General features: G+C 42.9%; 1 protein-coding gene across 1 annotated transcript; it reads left to right on the top strand.

The window, feature by feature from the left end:
• The first annotated feature begins 11739 nt into the window (after nt 1-11739).
• Nucleotides 11740-12915, top strand: LOC133891201 (uncharacterized). Its single transcript, XM_062331919.1, has one exon. The coding sequence runs from the start codon at nt 11740-11742 to the stop codon at nt 12913-12915; it is 1176 nt and encodes a 391-aa protein (XP_062187903.1).
• The last annotated feature ends 9492 nt before the right edge of the window (nt 12916-22407 follow it).

The raw sequence follows: 22407 nt of genomic DNA, 5'->3' as shown, positions 1-22407 counted from the left end.
CTAAGGGTGGAGTCCAAGGATTCAATTAATATTCGATTATCATATAGTTGTAGCAGAGCATATAGTATATAGCTGTGTTTGATTAACATTAAACACTACACTTTGGAACTGCTTACATTGGCGAAAAGGATAAAAAAACTGCTTCCGAATTAATACACGACAAGATTGCATTGCAATTTTTATCACAACAATAAATACACACTTAATATGTCAAAAGGATATAGAGCCCATTTTTGTTGCTAAGAAGTAATATCTACGAAATACTTCATTTTTTTCTAATAGCGGCTGAGAAATGGGCCCCACCTTGCCCATGCAAAAGATGGGCCTCTTCGTCAGTGACAAGAGGTAAGAATCCATACCTAACATGTTGATGCATTGTTTTCGAAAGGAAAACTTTTTTTACCTTTAGAATCACAGGGACCATGTGTTCCATTTACAGTTTGTTATTTTCTATATAAGGGGAGCATCTCAACCTCCTTCTCATAAAAAAACATCGATCTCCTCTCGAAGAAAAAAAAAATACATTTCTTACTCACATATTTATAGTAGTTGCTTTTGATTCTCCATTTGAGAATGCCTAGGAGGGCGAGGAGATCTGGTATTAGCTTTATTGAGGATGATAAAGACCGTAGCCTCACATTCTTTTAGTGGTGTGTCGAGCTTCATAAAACCACTGCTAACATGTCCACTCTCACCGGCGTGAGAGTTGCTATTGTAGTGGATCAAAAACGGAAAGATGTCCGCTTTCGGCACCCCATCGACTGGCTAACCCCATTATTGATTCTTTCCTCTTAGGGAATGCACCACCACTCATCAACTAGGAATAAATGGATAGAATCACCCATATGCAAAATGAGCTATTCGAGCTAGAGAAAGGCGAAGCCATGGAGGACAAGAGGAGGAGGGTGTCGATGACACATGAAAAGGAGGTCCAGGAAACCTCAAGGTTGGCTAAGCTTATCTACGGCGATGAGAAAGATCTTGATCTCAACAAGGTCAACGAGATGGTACATGGGCTCTCCCAGGTTCAACAAGGTATTAACAATCGGTTGCAGGCACTGCACCCCGGCTACCAGATGGAGATCGGTAGGACAAGAGATCCATCTCTGCAGCTCTCCTCTTCGTGGTCGCATTCACAGATCCAGCTGCCACCAAGACATTTTCCATGGACTCCCTTACAGTCATCCTCCCATCTTCCGCAATCGTCATGGCTTCTTCCACCATCGTCCAAGTTGCAGTCCTCTCTTCTGAATCCCATTATGCTGCCATCACCACAAAAACCACCAACGCAGCTGCTACAACACTAGGCACATATGATGCCACTACCTAATGAATCGCACCAGTACAACAATCATTTCTCACAATATTCCTCAGGACCTAACCTTTGCAGCCACCACCACTAGCAATAGCACCCACATCATCATCGCACATTCCATTGTCCAATGATTTTCATCCTCTATCACTGCCACTACAACTTCCACAGCCATTGCCTTCACAAGTTGAGCTTCAAAACCATTCAAATACTCACAACTTCGCTGCTGAAAACCCATTTTCCAGTTATCAGTGGCCACCAATTATTCCTTCTTATGAGTCGTACCATGATCCTAGCTTACATGGACCGAATGTTTACTTGGGAAACAATGGTTATTATGGAGGCCAAGCTGCTGGTGGTCATGACATGCCTGATCCTTCTGGCCTTCATCTGCAACCTTATGATTGGCTCAACATGGCGGTCTTGTTCGGGTCCTCTTCTAGTGGAGAAAACAGCTCTTGGTGATATGAGCTCCTCTGTTTCTGATTGATGCAAGAATTTTAATTGTTTTTGGTTGATTAAGCTAGTTTGAGTTATCTAGTTGCTTGTCATTTGGGGAGTAAATGCGGCTTAGAACATCCAGTCAAGCGAGTTTACTTAGGGAATTCCGCATGTATGGATAAGTTATGGGCCGATCTCGTGAAGTCTGTTTCATGAGTCTGGTCCTTGCATCCATGCAATGCTTTGTATCTTTGATATTATTGAATAAAGGAAATCCTTTGACTGGAAATGCTGGTTGTTGCTGACATGATGAGGGTTAAAAAAAATATGAATAATGATTTGTATACAGATGTCATTTTCTGGACATTTTTGTATGCAGAACACATGGTATTTCCCATGGATAAATGGAACATCCATCGCGGGAATTCAAAGGACAAAGTCGGGAGGTTTTATTCATATCTACAATGCTTGTATTTTGTACTTTTACTACTTAAAAAGCTTTAGCTAAAATGGGCCACATGGTCACACACAAAAGAGACTAAAATGGGCCAAACAAAAATCACATTTTTGGCATCAATCAAAGCATATATTATACTACATGGGTCGGGATGCCTTGGGCTAGTCTAAACCTGGTAAACCAAGCTGAAATATCCATACCTGCGAGTGTTTCAAATTTACAAATGCCGACCATGAAAAGGCTCATATATTGCCCATTTTAGGTTGCACGTAACGAAATAGAAGCCAAAACTCATGACAAAGCAATAATGGTTGAAAGAAAATATGGAGAAAGAAAAAAGAAGCGGTATTGGTATTCTCATTTGATCCCTTTGGAACCTACTGCTACAATCCAATAATAGAAGCCAAGATAATGCATCTAGTCGAGTTGTTATCCTCTTTGGTCAATCTATTGGATTCCTCTATAGTCTATTCACCTGTTGGGATGTCTAATCCTCTAGAGTTTTGCCCTAAAAATAGTGTTCGATCACTTGAAAGTTCACCGCCTATGGAGAAGGTACGGCGGCGGCCGCTTCCCAAGCTTAGTTTCTTGGCTCCACAACATCAAAATGGAACATCGTATTTGCCGGGCTTGGGCCCATCGAAGTGTAAGTTCTTCTCGTAGCTCACTTTTCAAAATTGGCTGTAGATTGCGGGTAGATTAATCACTAGGAGTTGACCAAACCAACAGGTTTGTCCACTTTGCGCAGAGCCGATACTCTCTTTGCATTTGGGACATGAATTACACCATCCTTAACTATATATTTTTTTTATTTTGTTTACTTCCTGATTTTTCTCCACATTCTCATTCTTTTTTTTCTCATTTTCAACAATTTCACTTCGAAAGGATTTATGAAGAGAAAGAAAAGATAATCTCATCTTAAAGAAAATAGTCTTGAGAATTCCTTTGTGACTGGAACCGTGAAAAAAAACTGTTGAAGCGCTAAAGAAAATAAAAATACTTCTGCGAACAGATTTTTATCCGCGAAAGAAATCGCTTAAGAACGACCTTATGACTGGCCAGCTAGGCTTCACGCTGAACGGTGGACCGAGGTTGGATCCCTACCGGGCACACGGATGAAAGCTCTCCGCTCCATCGTCATCCTTATCTCTGGGAGATATGGAAAGAATGGAATGAAGGGTTTTCCAAAGCCACCATACGACGGCGGTTTCTTTAACAGCAAAAATTGAAGACGATGCCAGAGCTTGATGCATCGCAGGGGCAGAAAAATTGGCGGCCGTGGTTCCGTTCCTGCCATAAATGATCGCCTTTTTTTTCCTTGATTTTTTTTGGCTTCGGCCTGATATTTTGCTCCTGCTCTATTAATACAAATCTGGTAAACTGGTAAACTCCTGCCAGCTTTATGTTAAAAACTTCTTCTGTGGAATCAAAGGTCTTATTTTATGTTTGATTGTTATTTTCAGGAAATATTTTTTAACATTTCTATCGATTTTTTTTTTATAATTTACACACTTAATCATGCATCTTCATGCAACATCTTCTTCATAAAAGTAACGTAGCATCAAGGAGTTTACTTTAAGCTTTGGTTTTGTTTGGAAGAGAGGAATTGCTTTAGGAGTTTGCACGTTAATTTGAACTAAATCCTACAGCATTATATCACAATCATGTCACATAATTTACACATCATTTTTATATTTGATTTGATTAACAAATTTGATTTGCATGATCAAAATTCTAGACCGTGAGGTTAATTAATAACTAGCCAATGCTCGTGCGTTGTGACGGTAAAACAAATTTGCTATCCCACTACATCAAACAATCGCGCGGTACATGAATTGGCTTACGCTCATCTCTCGTGTGGGGCTAGGCCAAGCTTTACAGTAGCCCCCATGGTGTTTGTTGTTCGTAACCTATGTTCAGCCCTGGGCTCGCGCATAGTAAATAAATCATGTCATAGTAACTACTTTTGTCGCCGATTTTTTAAAATTGAGTTAACATGTATTATAGCTACAGTTATTTCCTATGTCGTAATACCAATCATCAGCATAGAAGCCACAAATTTACGCTATCAAACTGTAATGAGCATGGCCTCTTAGTGTATATATGTGATTTTGATGATTAATAATAATATAGTCAATGGAACTAACATGTTTATCAAGTATATGTCTTAGTAGATCTCATGAACGCAATACATGAAGAAACCGCTGGAATCGAACTCAAGAATGGTTGAATTGGACGAATTTAGAAGAAAATGCACTTATCGGATGGTCCGGTACTCAAAAAGAAGAACTCATGGATGGTACGATGCTCAATGAAGTGTTGGACTCATAGAACAAAAGTGAAGACCTCACTGGATGATCCGGTGCTCTAAAGGTTATACACACCAGAGTATTTTGCCTCACAAGAGATTCTGTAGTTCAACATTCCGGATGGTCTGGTGTTAAGGAAAAGTACACACCGGAGCATTTTTCAAGAGCAAGTTTTTTAGTACAGAAGAGCTTTGAACTCACCAGATAGTCTGGTGATAAAGAGAATAATACAACGGAGGCTTCATTGGAGGATTTTCCAGAAGGTTTTGAGAGGTGTGAGAAGTTGTACATATCGGATGGTCTGGCGATCAAAGGGGTTATACACACCGGACAAATTGAATAGTGAGAAGTGGATCGCTCATGCTCAAGTATACATACTGGATGGTCTGGTGATGGAGTTGAAGGTTACATCGGAATATCTGATATTCACAAATGGACTTGAGTGGAGTTCCAACGGCTAGTTTGTACTGCTGTACAAACAGGATCATCCGGCGTTCACAATCCGTTGGAGACATTGGATACGGTTAGTTCGCGAGGTTGAGGCTATAAATACCCCCTACTCGGCCATTTGAGTGCGCTAAAGTCTAGGAAAGCTCATCGATACTTGAGAAGACATCTAAGTCACCAAAATACTAAAAGTGACCATCCAAGGCAATTAAGCACAAGATTATAGAGTGATTAGTGCTAATAGGCCTAGAGAGAGTTGTGTCTAGGTGTTGCTGCTTAGAGAAGGGATCAAGGAGTGATTCTAACTTGTATCGAGAGGTACGTCGGAGCCTTAGAGTCTTGGTGGCTCGTCAGCACCTTGGGCCTTAGTGGCTCAAGCTTGTTGACCCTCATACTTGGTGTGGAGTGGTGGCAAGACTCATGTACGGTGACGCGAAGACCCTTGCCTTAGTGGCTCAAGCTTTGAAGTGAAGACGATGGTAAGTGACCGAAAGAGAGGCTTATGGTAAGGTCTTACCTTGCTGACTTGGTGGCTCTACCCACTTGAGACCTTGGTGGATCAAGGGTTATGATCGGGTATCATCAAGAGCTATAGCCTAGGTGGCTGCTCAATATGGATAGGGGGTGGTGTTTCTATCATCGATACTATGGAAAAAAAATCTCTTGTATCGAGTTTTCTCTCCCTACCATATTTACGTTTTCATATTTACTTGTAATCTATTCTTGCATGTTTACCTTCATAGAGTAGTTTGCTAGCATTGGCTATAGGTTGCAAACCTTTGAATGGTAGAGTAGACACACTAGATGAACCTAAAATATATTTAGATAGAAATTGATATAAGTTTATCTTGTGAAGTTTTTCAAGCCAATTAGTGTCGAGGGTTAGTCCCTGACAATATATCCAGGGTATGCCGGATGATGGGTGTGTGATCAGTGTTTCCAGTGGCTGTTGGTGAGTATGAGTGTGTGTCGAAGGAGCTCAACAACACCATCGTTTATCCAAGTTCAGGCCTCCTTAAGGATAATAGCCCTATGTCATGTGTATTTTCTTATGAGTTGGATGATAAACTTATCCTCAGACCCCCTTACATGTCCGGTCCTCCCTCCTTTGTATAGTAGGAGGTGAAGTGAATATACAAGTAGACTGTGCCAAAATACGGTGGCTGCCCTATACCTAACAAAGACAGCTACTCCTAGGTTATCATTATAGAGTGCGGGCATGCCTAGCCCGGCCTGGTCATCCTGCACGCCTTGTCCCATCCGCCAACCACCGTCATGCTCGCTGCACGCTCATCACGCCCATCTGTGAACCTATCGCACACACCTGCCAGGTTGTCTTGCAGCATTAAATGCTACGAGATGGGTCACACTGTCTCTGTGCCAACCCACAACTTCGCTCACCGAAAAGGTACCTAGGGAAGGAAAACACATGAGTGGATGACATTAAATGCAATTAGATTGGTTAGGTGAGTACCTGCCCTGTGACTAACAAGGGCTGGTTGTGGGATTTCCATCTGCAACTAGGGGACTAGTTGCGCAAGCCCCACCTGGTTGTGCAAGGGCCCATGGTTTTGAAAATTTCAACTGCTAGCTAGCATCTATCGACCTGGGCCCTCCTGATAGGAGACCGCTTATTCTTTACATCGATAGTAGCCCCCAAGCTCCACTGTGGATGTGGTGGACTGAGTGGTTCACCGTATGGTCATGAGGTCGCTGGATTCCATTTGGACATGGTCAAGCCTTGCCGGATCACTTAGGCCCTGTGTGGACATAAGTTCGCCCAGGGAGTAGTCGTCGATGCAGGCCGCTTTTGTGGTTGACTCAGGAAACCCCATCCCGAGTGGAGGTTCAAATGTCCGGAGAGAGAGAGAGAGAGAGAGAGAGAGAGAGAGAGAGAGAGAGAGAGAGAGAGAGAGAGAGAGCATGGGGGGGGGGGAATGTGAGTGGGAGAGAATCGTGCGAGATAGAAACATTAATTGCCACCAGACCCGAGGGAATTTTGGTTCCCCATGTGCATCCTTTTGAGTTTTGAGGTGGCTGGACTCCACGATAGTTGGGATATCGTGTCGACCCTATAAATTGGAAAGCCCAAGGTTCCCCATCCTTTTGCCATCTCTCATAGCCTCTACACCTTTTGCGCTCAGAACCCTTCTTCTCCGTCCCCATTCTTGCACCCGTTATGGCGCCGCGCAATGGCAACGAGCTAGATTTCCCCAATTCCAAGTGTGATATGGTGAGGCTGAAATAGATGTGCGATGCCGGTCTCCTTCCTCGTTACATGTCTTCTAGGTACCGTTTCGGGTAGAGCGTGCCTGCTCCCCGTTAGGGGGAGTTCATCATGTTTGTTTCCTTCTTCCTGGCTGGTCTCGTGCCAACCTTCTTTGAGTTCTTCACCATCATCATTACCTTCTACTACATTGACCACCTCCATCTTAACCCTAATTCTATTATCATGTTGAGCATCTTTGCTCACATGTGCGAGAATTTCATTGGGGTCGAGCCATGTCCTGATCTCTTCTGATTTTTCTACTCGGCCAAGTTGGTGACTGGACAAGCCACAGGGAGCTATGGGTTCTGTCTCCACGACGACATTGTGTATTCCTATCTCAAAATGGGCCTCAAATCATCTTGGTTGGGGCTGGAGGGATGATTGGTTCTACCTATCAGCAGACAGCGCCTTGGACAACTTGCATGTGCCGAGCACATCGACGCTAGTCACCGAAAACTAGGGGAGTGACCCAAAGATAACTCCGAAGCTACTGACCCTCACCACTCGGGTCAAGCGGCTTGGGGAAGCTGGGCTGACGGGATTGGACATCGTCTGTGATTTCACCAAGCACCGGTTGTGCCCCTTACAGAGGAGGGCTCATCTGGCATTCCTATACACTGGGAGCGACAATGACACCCGGGAGCCCTCCATGGGTAACATCGCAACCATTTCTTTGGCATTTTTTTATGCTAGGCGCATGACCCTTTACATAGTCCTACTATCCAGATCTCACCGATGAGGCCATCGATTCATGGGTCTGAATCCTGATGTCGGCTGCCTAGAGAAAAGATGGCCCTCCGTGTGGTGTTCCTCCGCTATGTGACCTTCCTTCATTAGAAAGGGCTTGGCTCAAATTGGTAAGTTCGGCCTCTCCCCGCAATCATCGTCCTAGATCCTTGCCCAAGGAAAAGGGGTTTGTGACTTGGGCTGCTACATGGTCTTCTTGAGGTTGATGTCTTGCATTCGATAGTAGACGAGGTCATGGAGGTTGTTCGGGACATCAATCCAGTCGCCCAAATGACCACTCCATCGCCTAACACCACCCTGACCGGTCTCCAATCTGGTCGTGGAATAGAACAACCTAATCATAGCTATGACCAGACTGCTCGAAGCCAGCCAGTGATCATGGGTGGAGCTTCTACAAATAGTGCCGGATGACAAATGGTTGACCAACACTGCCCTGACCAGACTCACTTCGACCAGACCAGCACTGACCAGGCCAGCATCAACCAGGTCGGGGGGGGGGGGCGATTAGGCTTCTACTAGCCAAGGCCCTGTGCTAGCGGGGAAGAAAGCGGCAGAGGACTTGGCTTCCGCGGAAGCTTCCAAACGCACCCGTGGGACAATGGTCACCGGCGGCTTCACGAGGACAAGGCTCATGCTCACCCCTCCACCCACACGGTAAGTTTCCCAGTTAGGTGTAGATGCTTTGGAAGTTTTTTTTGTTGACTCTGTAGTCTGTTGTCACTACAAGTCATCGACTCCACCATAGGCCTCGGTTACAAATCCTCCTCTAGTGCCTCAGCAAGATGCTCCAGCCCCTAGCCTCTAGTGGCTCTGATGCCAAGAGCACTGGTCATGACCTTCGTGTCTGTAGAGCAGGTCATGGAGCCTGCTCCGACCTGATTTCCTTGGTCACCAGTCTTCCCACCTCTATCCGAAGACTGATCACCGAGAGGGAGGCAGCGGATAGCAGGTGCGCTGAGCTGGAGAAGCTAGTGGCCAAACAGAAGGAGGCAAGGTGCTTGCTTCAGTGGGAGAATGCCAAGCTTAAACAGGAAAATGCCATGCTTACTACTAAACATTCTCAGCTCAAGGAGGATAAGCGAAAGACCTGTGGTATACTTGAGGAAGCCTTTAAGGCAATCTAGTGACCTTTGAAGAGCATCGAGCTGGATGCTGCTGACTTGAAGGATGACAGGGCCACCCTGGGCTGGACCTATGCCATCCACATCCTGATGGAGAGGTTCACCCATCTCTCAGGTGTCCTAGTGGTGAGGTCCTCGAAGGAAGTGACAACGGCAGTGAGAGCCGTGGCGACGTACGTTCTCAAGTGCTACTGTTGTCGCGACCCCAACTTCAACCTTCAGACCATTCAGGAGGGGATCGTGACCTCTAGTCCCGCGGCGCAGCCATGGAGAGGCTACATGTGGAGTATCAAGGGTCAATGGATTTTGTGGAGTCTATCTTCCAGGTGGAGACCATCAAGTAGGTTGTAGAAGAAGAGTAAACCTTGAACTATAATTTAGGCTTGTATTATGTGTGAATGAAGCTTTTAATTTATCAGATAAGCTTGTGGCGTTGTTATGGTCGTAGAGTCCCAGAATTGACCACCCCTCCTGCTGCTTCAAACCCCAAACCATGCGTGTTGATAATGTCAACGACTAGCATAGCCTGGAAGTGGTGGCTAAGTGCGAGCTTAGGTTTGTGGTCAAACGAGAGATCCTACAAAACGATCTTCGAAGTGTGTTGGCCCTACCACTCTTAATCCATGTGTAGTCTTAGGCTAGCCAAGTGAGACTCGACCAGCTGACTCCTACGTGGTTTGCGACCTATTTCCGTGATAGCTTGTCGGGAGGAGCCACTGGCGGTGAAGGGAGAAGCATGCTTGTTATGGAATGGGGTGAAAATGGTCGAAATCAATTCAGAAAATGTCAAATGAATTTCCTAAACCATATTTTCTCTCAAAATCATAATAAAATACGATAATGCTGGAAATGGACTGAAATCTGAACTATCAAAGTGTCAAAAAATGAAGTTGTTAGAGCAGAAACATGCCAATATAGGTTGGAACCATTAGTTTTGAGCAGAAACACCAAACCGTTGCTCTAGCGTTCAACTATAACATGACAACATAACTTGAATAGACATCCAATTATCATTCCTTAGTCCTTGTACGGTTTTTTAATGCAAGTAATGTCTAAAAAAAAACACATATCACAAGACCAATGCAATAACAATTAAACTTATATGTAAAGTATCATATTACTAGGGTCTCAAAAACCTTGACATCACTATGATAAAAGCAACGCAAAACTCTAGCCCTCGATCCTTTTTTTCCAGCCTATCTTCAAGCCTTTTCCAGCTTATCTTCAAGCCCAAATCAACCGTTGACTAGGAAAACTCTAGCCCGTACAAAACCATATAAATTCACATTTCCTTCCTCTTTCCTACCTATCTATTTTCCGCTACCGTTGTCCCCCGTCCATCTCTCTCTCTCTCTCTCTCTCTCTCTCTCTCTCTCTCTCTCTCTCTCTCTCTCTCTCTCTCTCTCTCTCTCTCTCTCTCTCTCTCTCTCTCTCTGTGTGTGTGTGTGTGTGTGTGTGTGTCCCCCCCCCCTACAAAACATCACAGGTCGCTGTGCCGCTCTGGACTAGAGCCACTGCACCGCATTGGCTTAGTTGCGCATGATGGGAAAGCCCCGACCCCGTCCTTTCTAGTTGCCATCTGCTTCCTGAAGACAACACCAATGGTAAATATTTTTTTTTGTATATCAAGGAAATAGTCGGTATCTTCAACCGATTCCAAAATATTGTACCGAGGATTTTGGATAATGGCTCAAACAATAGCTAGACTTTAGAAATGGTCTTTAGTTGGTTCCGAATTAGCGCCACCTTTTCCAGCCCTAGTTATAGCACACATTTAGTTTTTTTTAGAGGGTCTTCCTAGAATGGTCATAAAATCGGGATTTGAATTAAATATTTTAAATAGTTTGCTCTAAAATTTAGAGATGTGCAAACTATTCCTATATGCAAGGACTGCACCAAAGAGAGAACTTTAAGGATATTGCAATTGTAGCAGGTCAAAATTTATATTCTACAATATTTTAATCATTGCATTCAACCAAGACCTTGTTGGATCACAATACTCATTACTAGTTCCAAAAATTTAGGTACAATTGTATAGCAACGGCAGCCTCAGAGTGGAGTCCAAGGATCCAACTAATATTCGATTATCCTATAGTTATAGTAGAGCATATAGTATATAGCTGTGTTTGATTAACATTAAACACTACACTTGTGGAGCTTCTTATATTGGCAGCATTGACTCAAATGGATACAAAAACTGCTCCCAATTAATACATGAAAAAATTGCATTGTGATTTTTAGCACAAAAATAAATACACACTTAATATGGAAAAAGGATATAGAGCCCATTTTAGTTGCTAAGAAATAATATCTATGCAATACTTCATTTTACATTTTTTTTTCTAATGGCTGCTGAGAAATGGGCCCCGCCTTGCCCATGCGAAAGATGGGCCCCTTCATCAGTGACAAGAGGTAAGAATCTATAACTAACATGTTGATGTTGTTTTCGAAAGGAGACCATTTTTACCTTTAGAATCACAGGGATCATGTGTTCCATTTACAGATTGTTATCCTTCTATATAAGGGGTGCATCTTAACCTCTTTCCCATAAAAAAAACATCGATCTCCTCTCGAAGAAAAAAATACATTTCTTACTCATATATTGGTAGTAGTTGCTTTTGATTCTCCATTTGAGAATGCCTAGGAGGGCGAGGAGATCTGGTATTAGCTTTATTGAGGATGATAAAGACCGCAGCCTCACATTCTTTAAGCGGCGTGTCGGGCTTTATAAAACCGTTGCTGACCTGTCTACTCTCACTGGCGCAAGAGTTGCTGTTGTAGTGGAGTCCAAAAATGGGAAGATGTCCGCTTTCGGCACCCCATCGGCTAACTCCATCGTTGATTCTTTCCTTTTAGGGCATGCACCACCACTCGTCAACGAGGAACAATTGGACAGAATCACCCATATGCAAAATGAGCTATTCGAGCTAGAGAAAGGCAAAGCCATGGAGGACAAGAGGAGGAGGGTGTCAATGACATGTGAAAAGGAGGTCCAGGAAACCTCAAGGTTGGCTAAGCTTATCTATGGCGATGAGAAGGATCTTGATCTCGATGAGGTCAACGAGCTGTTACATAGGCTCTCACAAGTTCAACAAGATATTAATAGTCGGCTGCACGCACTGCACCCCGGCTACCAGCTGGAGATCGGTAGGAGAAGTGATCTATCTCTGCAGCAGCCAACAAGACGTCTTCCATGTACTCCCTTACAGCCATCCTCCCACCTTCCGCGATCGTCATGGCTTCTTCCATCGTCGTCCAGGTTGCAGTCCTCTCTTCTGAATCCAGTCATGCTGCCATCACCACAAACGCAGCTGCTACAACACCAGGCACATATGATGAAACTACCTAATGAATCGCACCAGTACAACAAACATTTCTCACAATATTTCTTAGGGTCTACCCTACTACCTTCGCAGCCACCACCACTAGCAATAGCACCCACATCATCATTGCAAATTCCATTGTCCAATGATTTTCCTCATCTATCACCGCCCCTACAACTTCCACAGCCATTGCCTTCCCAAGTCGAGCTTCCTTTCAGAGCACAAAATTTCAACACAGTGGCACCGCCTCAAAACCATTCAAACACTCACAACTTTGCTGCTGAAAACCCATTTGCCAGTTACCAGTGGCCTCCAAATATTCCTTCAAATGGACCGAATGTTTATTTGGGAAACAATGGTTATTATAGAGGCCAAACTGCTGGTGGTCATGACATACCTGGTCCTTCTGGCCTGCATCAGCAACCTTATGATTGGCTCAACACGGTCTTGTTCGAGTCCTCTTCTGGTGGACAAAGCAGCTCTGGGTGATTGTGCAGGAGACAGTCTTGGTGATATAAGCCCCTCTGATTCTAATTGATGGAAGAATTTTAATTGTTCTGTGATTGATTATGCTAGTTTGAGTTATATAGTGCTTGTCATTTGGGGAATAAATGTGGCTTAAACCATCCAGTCAAGCCAATTTACTTAGGGAATTCTGCATGTGTGGGTATGTTACGGGCCGATCTCGTTTAGTCTGTTTCATGAGTCTGGTCCTTACATCTATGCAATGCTTTGTATCTTTGATATTGTTGAATAAATGAAATCCTTTGATTGGAAATGCGGGTTGCTGCTGACAGGATGAGGATGAAAAAAATATGAATAATGATTTGTATACATATGCTATTTTCTGGACATTTTTTTTATGCAGAACACATAGTATTTCCCATGGATGAATGGAACATCCATCGCGGGAAATCAAAGACATTACAAATATGAATGACTTGATTCTTACATTTACTTTTTTTTTTCATGAGTCACACCTTTGTATCTACAATGGTTTTTTAAGACAAAGTCGGCAGGTTTTATTCATATCTACAATGCTTGTATTTTGTACCTTTACTACTTAAAGCGAGGGAGAGAGAGAAAACGAATGATGATCCACGCTCACGGTGAGCCTATAGCGAACATGAACAAAAAAGAGAGAGAACGTGAATGAGAGAGAGAGAGAGAGAGAACGAGCCTGCATATTGTTCATAAAGTGTCTCCCATTCTTATGCTCCAGAGAGAGAGAGAGAGAGAGAGAGCACAACTTGAGAAAGAGACAAAAGACCTCAATATGGGACAGTGAAAGAAATTACAGCGTATCAATATTTCGCTCTTTCTGCAAGCTCAGTAGACTTGCCTTGGAACTATGGCAAATGAGCAAACCGACTGCATCTTGAATTGAAAGACATGCCTTGAGAAAGAGAACAAACAGGCTGCATTGTTCAGGAAAGAAGAGCAGATTAATGAGTTTGGACCATACGCCCATACCAGTTAAAAGCTTTAAAAAATAACTTTCTACAAACAGGGTCTTGACCGAAGGCAAACAATTGATCCCTGTCAATTGCCCCCCCCCCCCCCTTCTGCTTATATAGGCCTAGCTAGAATTAGGGATAAGAGGAAATCCAAACCGAAATCGGTTGGAGACTTGGAGACACAGAGTCCGGGATAAACATGATCCCAGGGGGATAGGCGGTGCTAGTGCTTGGCCCAAAGGGCATAGAAGGGCGCACAGTGGCGGCTCGACTGTGGGAAGAAGATGAACAGTGTTATATATATATATTTTTCAATACTTCCAAAAATAACGTCCTTTTCAAAAAAAATCGTAAAAGTAGACTATGTTACCCGCTAGATGAGTGACAGCAAGGTATCACTCATCCAAAGAGCGACACCTTGTGGGGTCATGGTCAAATAGGAGGGAATTAAATACCTGCTGACCTAGCTGCGATGTCAAGGTATTATCCATTAGATGAACGACACATTGTTGTGACCTATCCAACGGGCGACAGGAGTGTCTATACGCACCATCTTAAGCCCATTGGGAAAGGTGCCGCCCATTGAATGAAGACACATTTTCCAATATAAATGGTGTGCTGGCCATCTCCTCATCTCTCACGCCTCATTTGCTTCCTCTGCTGCCTGAGAAGAGAGAGATGAGAGAGCAGAGCACACATGACAGGAGAAGAGGAGAGAAGAGGGGAGGGAGGAGAAAGAAGGATGCGAAGCCCTACAGAAAAGGTAATTTTTTTACTTCATTTTTTTACAAATAAGTAGGATAGCCATTAATATTGGGTTAGAACTTAGATCTAGGTTTAGGCATAGGTTAGAACATAGATCTAGGTTTAGACATAGTGCATAATACAAATCTAGCTTTAGACATAGTTTAGCAATTAAATCTAGTCTCTAGGCATATGTTAGCAATTAGATGCATTATTTAGACATATGTTCGGAATTAGATCTAGGATTAGACATAGTTTAATAATAGGATGTAGGTTTAGACATAACTTAGCAAATAGATGTAGGATTTAGTGATATTACATGTAGTGTTGTTAGGTTTTTTTTTTTGCAATGTAGAGTAAACATAGTTTAACAATGCAGAGTAGGTTTACATATGTTACTTTTATGTTTTGTAGGTGTAAATGTTTTGAATATAGCTTTCCATACTCGTAACAATGGTAGACATTATTGTCGATCATTGGCAGGTATGTCGGATAACTGGCAGTTTATGATTTTTTTAGGGGCACAGTGAAATTTTTATGGTCTGAAAGGGATAGATTGCCCACCTATGTTGCTTGTGTAATGAAAGAATAAGGAGGGAGTTGAGGAGATGCAAGGTGGGGGTATATGGAGGAGGAGGGTGATGAGATTGGTGAATCGGATGTTGGGCAGTCATCGGTTGTTTCGATTGAACCCACTGGTGAGGTAGATGAGGGGGAACACATCTCTAGTTTAATGGAATAGATGGAGCGATATGATCTTGAGACCGATGAAACTCCTGAGTATAACATGTCAGATGATGAGGATAATGCTCTGTCCCTACGGACTAGAACAATCCGAACTTTAATAACCTAGTGGTGAATGAAGGGAATCAGGTGGCGTGGGAGTATACTAAAAATGAGATGACCGAGTGGGATAGGTACCCTACCAGTCAAGCCATGAAAGATATTGTGATTCAATGGGCGACATCGTTTCAATGGCAGCTTGTTGTTGTGAAGTCAAGTAAGGAGGAGTACGATGTGAAGTGTGTGAAGAAGGGTTGCCTGTGGCGGGTGCATGACTTTAAGAGGAAGTGGGTTGACTATTGGAAGGTGTCGATTGTGGTTGACCACAATTGCACTCTAGGCAAACTTGAGCTAATCATAGGAACTTGAGATCAGCCATTGTTGCCAATGTCATGTATGCCTAGATTGTAAACAACCTGAACTACAAATCAGGGTCCATAATTAGGGCAATTAAGGAGCAGTACCAATACTCTATGAGCTACAACTAGGCGTGGAGGGCGAAGAAGAAGGCAATTGAGATGAGGTTCGGGACATACGAAGCTTCATATGATAATTTGCCATGGTTGCTTTAGATCATTGCTCGAAGGAACCTAGGGACTTATTATGACTTCAATAAGTACTCATTGCTATCTAAACCTGGCAAGTACGTCATAAAGCATAGCTTTTTTTCCTTAGGAGCATGTATTAAAGCTTTCAAGCATTGTTACCCTATCATCTACATCGACGAGATTTTTCTTACCGGCATGTATAAGGGTTAGATACTTACTGTTATTGAGGTTGATGGGAACACAACCAAGTGCTACCATTGTCCTTTCATTTTTTGAGAGTGGGAACACCAACAGTTGGTATTAGTTATTGTACCATGTGAGGATGATAATTGTGTGTGCTCGGTCGGATATGTGCATTATACATGACTAGCATGTAGGGATGTTGAAGGCTATTCAGGATCTGAAAAATGGTACGGAGGGTGGCATGATAGGTATTATGTAGCTAGAATTGTAGAGTATGTGGTGCATGAGGTATTTGAGTGCTAACTTCTTTCAGCAATGAAAGAACAAGAACCTCATGAACATGTTTAAGAGGTTGTGCTGTCAGAACTAACAGCGGAAGTTTGATGCCATCTGAAAGACACTGGATGAGTTGATGAAGAAGCAAACATAGGAGCATGCATGGAGGCCAATGAGGAACCAGAGGACAAAATAGTTGCTCTTGAAGCCATGCCAATGGACCATGAAGAAATGATGAGAAGGACCAGGTCACCTACCAGGTCATTCAGTGAGTGGATTGAGAATGAACTGAAGGAGAAGTGGGTTCTGCTCTATGACACACAAACGGGTGTAGGTATGTAATTATTACTACAAATTTAGAAGAGATGTACAAGTAGGTGCTGAAAGGTATGAGAGGCATGCTGCTAATCAGGATTGTAGAGTTCATTCTTTAAGAAACTTGCAAGTATTTCATGGACTGTTATGCAATAGCTCTTCTAGCACTAAAAGATTCTCATCTAATTTATGGGATGAAAATCACTAAGTACATGGAAGACAAGATGGAGAAGGCAAATATGCATCAGGTGAAGCCCATGGGTACTGCATAGCATAGAATATGAAGTTCTGTGAAGGGACAAAGGCAAGATGGGAGCAAGCATGAGAGAGTTATCCAGGAGTGCACCCTATTGTGTGTTTGAAGTTCCTACAAACCAATGCTAATCCACAAGCCATGCTCACATGTGATTGTCATGTGTGTTATGATGAACATGAAGACTCGAAGGTACGTCTCGGACAACTTCAAGAAAGAAGCTCTCTTCAGCACATGGAACCATGAGGTATATGGTTTCAAGATTTATGATTCATTCACGAAGGACCTTGGGTCAGGCTGCGTGTTCATCCATGATCCCAAGATGAAGCAGAAGAAGGGACGACGCGGGACGACGAGGATCCATAATGTCATGGATGAAGCAGAAGTCTACCGTCGCGTGAAATGGTGCAGCAAGTGCAATAAAAACAGGCCACACATATAAGAAATTAACCGTTGGTATGCCAGGTGGCCAACCCCGTTGAAGCAGGTCCTTCCAGCTTAGCTACAGATGGGAGATGTCCTTATGCTCGTCGATCGTTGACTTCGATAACTCATTGAGTTTGATTCTTGTTGTAATTTGCAGTGTGATGAAAATTCATGTATGCAACATTGTAGTTTGTTATTCTAGTCATGAGACTATTATTATGGCTATTGTTTTAATATGTTAAGTCATTATTGCTATTTTATCGAGTATGTTATGTCATGTGTTATGTATGTATAGGACTATGTTTACTTATTTTTATACGCATTGAACACTTTAATATCTCATGTCATATGTTGCACTCTTATTTGTTACTTTCTATTTGTTTTTCTTAACAAAGTCTAACTAACTTTTGAACTTGCATGTATGGCTCAAGCGCACCCAGAGCTACTTGACCCTTAGCCCGACATTTGACGCCAATCCTACTTGCCTGTCGTGCAGGCTGATGAGCTCTCAGTACTATGACCCCATGTGCCGGAGGAGCTCATGAGGATTGACTCTCGCTATATCTCGAGGTTTGCATCACTTCTATCTATCATCGTATACGCCTTATTATTGAAATTCTTCGCAAAATGTATTTTGTTTGCATGTTCTTTGATGCTGGACTTCCTCCATTATGCAGGATGGTGGAGGCGGATGCGGTGCTGGGGGCACCGAGTCGGTGAGGCGCTTCAGCTATGATAGGGCCCTCTTAGCAGCCCTTGTAGACAGGTGGCATCTTCGACAGGACATTCTAAGGAGGTAGGAGGTCAAGCTTCAAAGGCGTAAGGAACAACTACAAAGGCATGAAACTCTCCTACATCATCAAGAAGGGATTGAGCATGAAGTGGCCCATGAAAGAAGGGGGAAACATCCCTGGTTCACCCAATAGAACCATTTTTTCAATCCATAGCACTATAATAATACCGTGAACTTTGTGTTACTCGTAGACGTCCAACAGCGCTAATAAAATTGTCGTCCTGTACTAGACTCATCTAATTAATAAATTTATACTCATTTGAAACTTAGCCTTTCCAAACCTAGCCTTTGCACAAGTAGCCTTTTCAAAAATAGCCTTTTAGAAGTATACTTTTTAGAAGTAGTCTTTTCAAAAGTAGCATTTTCAGTTAACATGACCACTCTATACAGCGGAATCAATTACTTTCCCAGGTTCAATTTTTGTGGACTTAGTCCATGAACTAGCACGAAACTCCAATATAAATAGAGAATCCCCCGGCCACATCTAAAACCAAACTATTATCCTCAACCTCCACAATTCCTACTACAATGGTGTATGATCCTCTCCCCAAGAAATACTTGCTGGATACTACGCCTGTTAGGGTCAAAGTGCCCATGTGCAGGTGTGAAAACCTTTGTAGGGTGATGAAGTCCTCTAAATTTTTTACACATACGAAAGGAGGTTCTTTATGTGCCCAAATTATGAATACAATCCACCTTAGGGCAGCATCCATGTTGGCTACTGCCACAAGGTAAACACTTCTCGCTAAACTACTCCAAATACAACTGAGATTTACCACTAAATATTTTGGTCTCCGTTGCAGTCTCTACCACTACTATGTGACTTCGTACAGTGGCTGGATATTGAGCAGTCACAAGCAGATGTGTTCCTCCTACACACTCAGCACCAGGCCGCTTCGAGACAATTCCATAAAATGGAAGCTGACGAGAGAAGGGAGGCTACGTGCAACGCATTCAAAAGGAGCAATAGGAGATGAGGGAGGAGCAGAACCACGTGAAGGAGGAGGCCTATGAGGCGGAGAGGGAGAGGAAATGCGAGAGGGCACATCGGGCGTGTGAGACACGACCAGAAGCTGCGAGAAAGAGAAAGTACCCATATTGCACTTAGTAGAGTTGATGTTGTAATCATTTTGTTTACATTCCCAAAGAAATGTTAGGTTTAGAGATGGTACATGGATAGGTTAGAATGATCATGTACCATACATGCCACCATGTATGTTGCAGCTCTAAATAAAATTACCATGTTCAACCTTCATTTTCTGACAATTTTGCATATCAAAGATATCTCGAAAACATCAAATGGTGATGGACTTTAAAATACTTCAACAACAATGAATGGTGATTCACAGACGACGCTTACTCTACCACAAACCATAATGACAACAGGCCAAAACCGTAAATCAGGTTTCAACAACCCTCGGAAGATGTCACCCGTTGGTTGAGTGAAACCAAGATGTTGCCCATCCAATAGGCGACAAACTGTCGCCCTCTAATTGGGCGATAGCAAGCTATCGCCCGTCGGAGTGGCAACACCTTCTGTGCCACATCAGAGGGCCGCCACGCTAGCCTTCCATGTCAAGATGAGAAACCAAGTGGATATGTACCTTGGTTTATATGTGATGAGTCATTCACAAAGATTGAGTTGAGTTGAATTTTATTTGCATGAGCATGTTTATGTATTACAATGCATGATTATTATTATGACTAACTAGAGATAGAGAGAAATAGAGTTGGAGAAACTTGTGTGCTTGTTTTATGATGTGTAGGTGATGGATGCAACTTGACGGTCGATGGTGGGATAATCGGAGCTAAGCGGGGTGCTTGCTGCTAGACGATTAAGGAGACCGGACAGAGTCAAGGGTGATCCTAGTTGTACACATGGAGAGTAAGCAAGGCTTGAGAATATGAATGAAAATAGTGTGTTGACAAAGTTAAGAGAAAGGGATACCGATGCAAGTGACAAGGCAGCCCAAGGGACCGGGAGCGGGAGAGATTTACCGGCTATCGAGATCGTAAGATAGAGTAGACGTGTTATCATTAGAAAGATTACTTCGGATAAAAGAAATCTAGGGAACTTGGGATAAAAAAATCTAGGTTACTTGGGATGTAAGAAATCTAGAACACATAGGATGCAAAAAAACTAGAAAACTTGGGATGCAAGGAAGCTCCCCAAAGCCTATAAATATGAGAGGAGGGCTATCAGAGCCTCTTTGAGCCATCCATTTGAGAGTTGAGTTCTACGGTTTTAGAAAAGGAAGAGAGGAATACTTAGCCTATGGTTTAAGTGAGAGTTGTGTATCCAAAACTATTTTGTAATCAACAAAAAATAGGGTGTTCCTCGGCAAGTAATGAATATTGTGTTTCATCTTACCCTTGTGTTCAACTCCTTCTAGTTTTTCTCTCTTGGCTCCCTTGCATAATTGCAAGTTTTTCGATTTTATTGTGTTTTTTTGTTTTATTAGAGAGCTGAATTTTCGCATTATATTGAAGTTATTCTTCTTGTTGTTAGAGAGATAAGAATCATCTATAAGTTGGTCGTGAATCATTTATTACATCTAGATTCATCAACATGGAGAGTTTCTTCACCAATTGCCTAGTTGTTTGGATTTGAGTGTTTCCTCATCGAGTTGTAAGTTGTTGTGAGCTATGACACTTGGAATGGTTTTCTATGGAACCTAGAGTTTGGATTCATCTATTGGAGCTTTTGATCAAAACAATCTTTTAGAGATGTCTGGTGTGATTTATTCTTGTTTCTCTTGTTTTCTTGCTTTCATTTTTATTTGAGGCATGTTAGGTGAAAGATTAGGATAGGCTCCTATTCAAACCCCCCCCCCCTAGTAGCCTTCCTCGGTCCTACGCAAAATGTCACCCGCAACCCCCCCCCCCCCCCTCTAGTCACTGTCCTCGGTCCGACACAAGATGTCGCTCGTTGGACGGGTGACATCTTGATGTCGGCCATCCAGCAGGCGACGGTAGCCCACTTCTGCAATTTTTTGAAATGGTCATATTATTTTTGCAAATATTAATATATATATATATATATATATCTCAACAGAGGAGAACAACAGCTTTGGCTAGCATGGGCTGCTCGAGGAGTAGGCAGAAGAAAGGAAGCAGGTTAGCCCTGAGCTCACGCGCGTTGGGGCTGGGAGAGAAAAGAAAACAGGTCGCACGCGGCTTGGGCCAAAGAGGGAGGGAGCAGGCCTGTTTGGATGAAAGAAAGGAAGCATGCCAGCACACTTTTCTTCTTCTTTCATTTTTTTATGTGTTGTATTCACACATGTATATGGATACATATACATATGTATAAAACCATCACTTTCATTATTCCCATTAATTACAAAATGATGTTGCACAATAGCTACAATGCGAGGATGGTGGACAGGACAGACAAACAATTGAGAGAGGAGGAGACGGGGGACCAAGCTATCTTGGACAAAGAAAGGAAAGAAAAGTTTTCTCAACAAATAAGAAGAAAATAAATAAGAAGCAGCAATGGTATCCGTAAGCTATTCTCCTAAAGATGGTTCTTTAGGTCACTCCCAATGTCTTATTTTTAGTGATGTCTAAAAGAAGAGAAAGAGCAAGAACTTTTTATTAAGAAACAACTTTTCAATGCATGCATATGTGGTGTTAGTTTGTCGAGGTATTTTTTCAAAAGGATAGCACGAGCATTGCCGATTTTATATTAGAGAATAATTGATCCAGTTTATGAGGAAAATCAGACATAAAAACCATACAATTGATCAACTATAGGATGACACCGGATCAACTACAATTGAACAACCACAAAATGGCTCACACACCACTTAGCACATCTCTACAATGATGAGATCTAGTGTCGGTCATCGTTGCCGAGCTCGTCACAAAGGACACATCAACTCCGACTTCCATAGCGAACCATGACCTCCAACCCATCATCATCATGCATGCATCCAAAGGCACCTCGAGATAGACATTTCTTCATGTCATAGTTGCCCAGCTCCGTCACACAATCAATGCAATAGCTCTAATTGCACCTCCACAAGCTCCTCTCAAAGAGAGCCTGCCATCCCTCAGACCGCAAAACGCAACTCCTTCTGAGCCTCCAAGGTGTGACCAAAGCCATCGCCGAACTGGCCAAAGCTGCACCAAGAGGCCGGCGAGCACCAAAAAGTTGTGATGGATTTCCAATGTGACACGCCTTCGAGGAGGACACGACGT

The sequence above is a fragment of the Phragmites australis genome, chromosome 14 (genome assembly GCF_958298935.1).
Source record: "Phragmites australis chromosome 14, lpPhrAust1.1, whole genome shotgun sequence".
Lineage (NCBI taxonomy): Eukaryota > Viridiplantae > Streptophyta > Magnoliopsida > Poales > Poaceae > Phragmites > Phragmites australis.
This window is presented reverse-complemented; position numbering and strand designations above follow the sequence as displayed.

Coding starts and splice junctions, on each gene's coding strand:
- LOC133891201 (XM_062331919.1), top strand. CDS start 11,740: ATGCCTAGGAGGGCGAGGAGATCTGGTATTAGCTTTATTGAGGATGAT.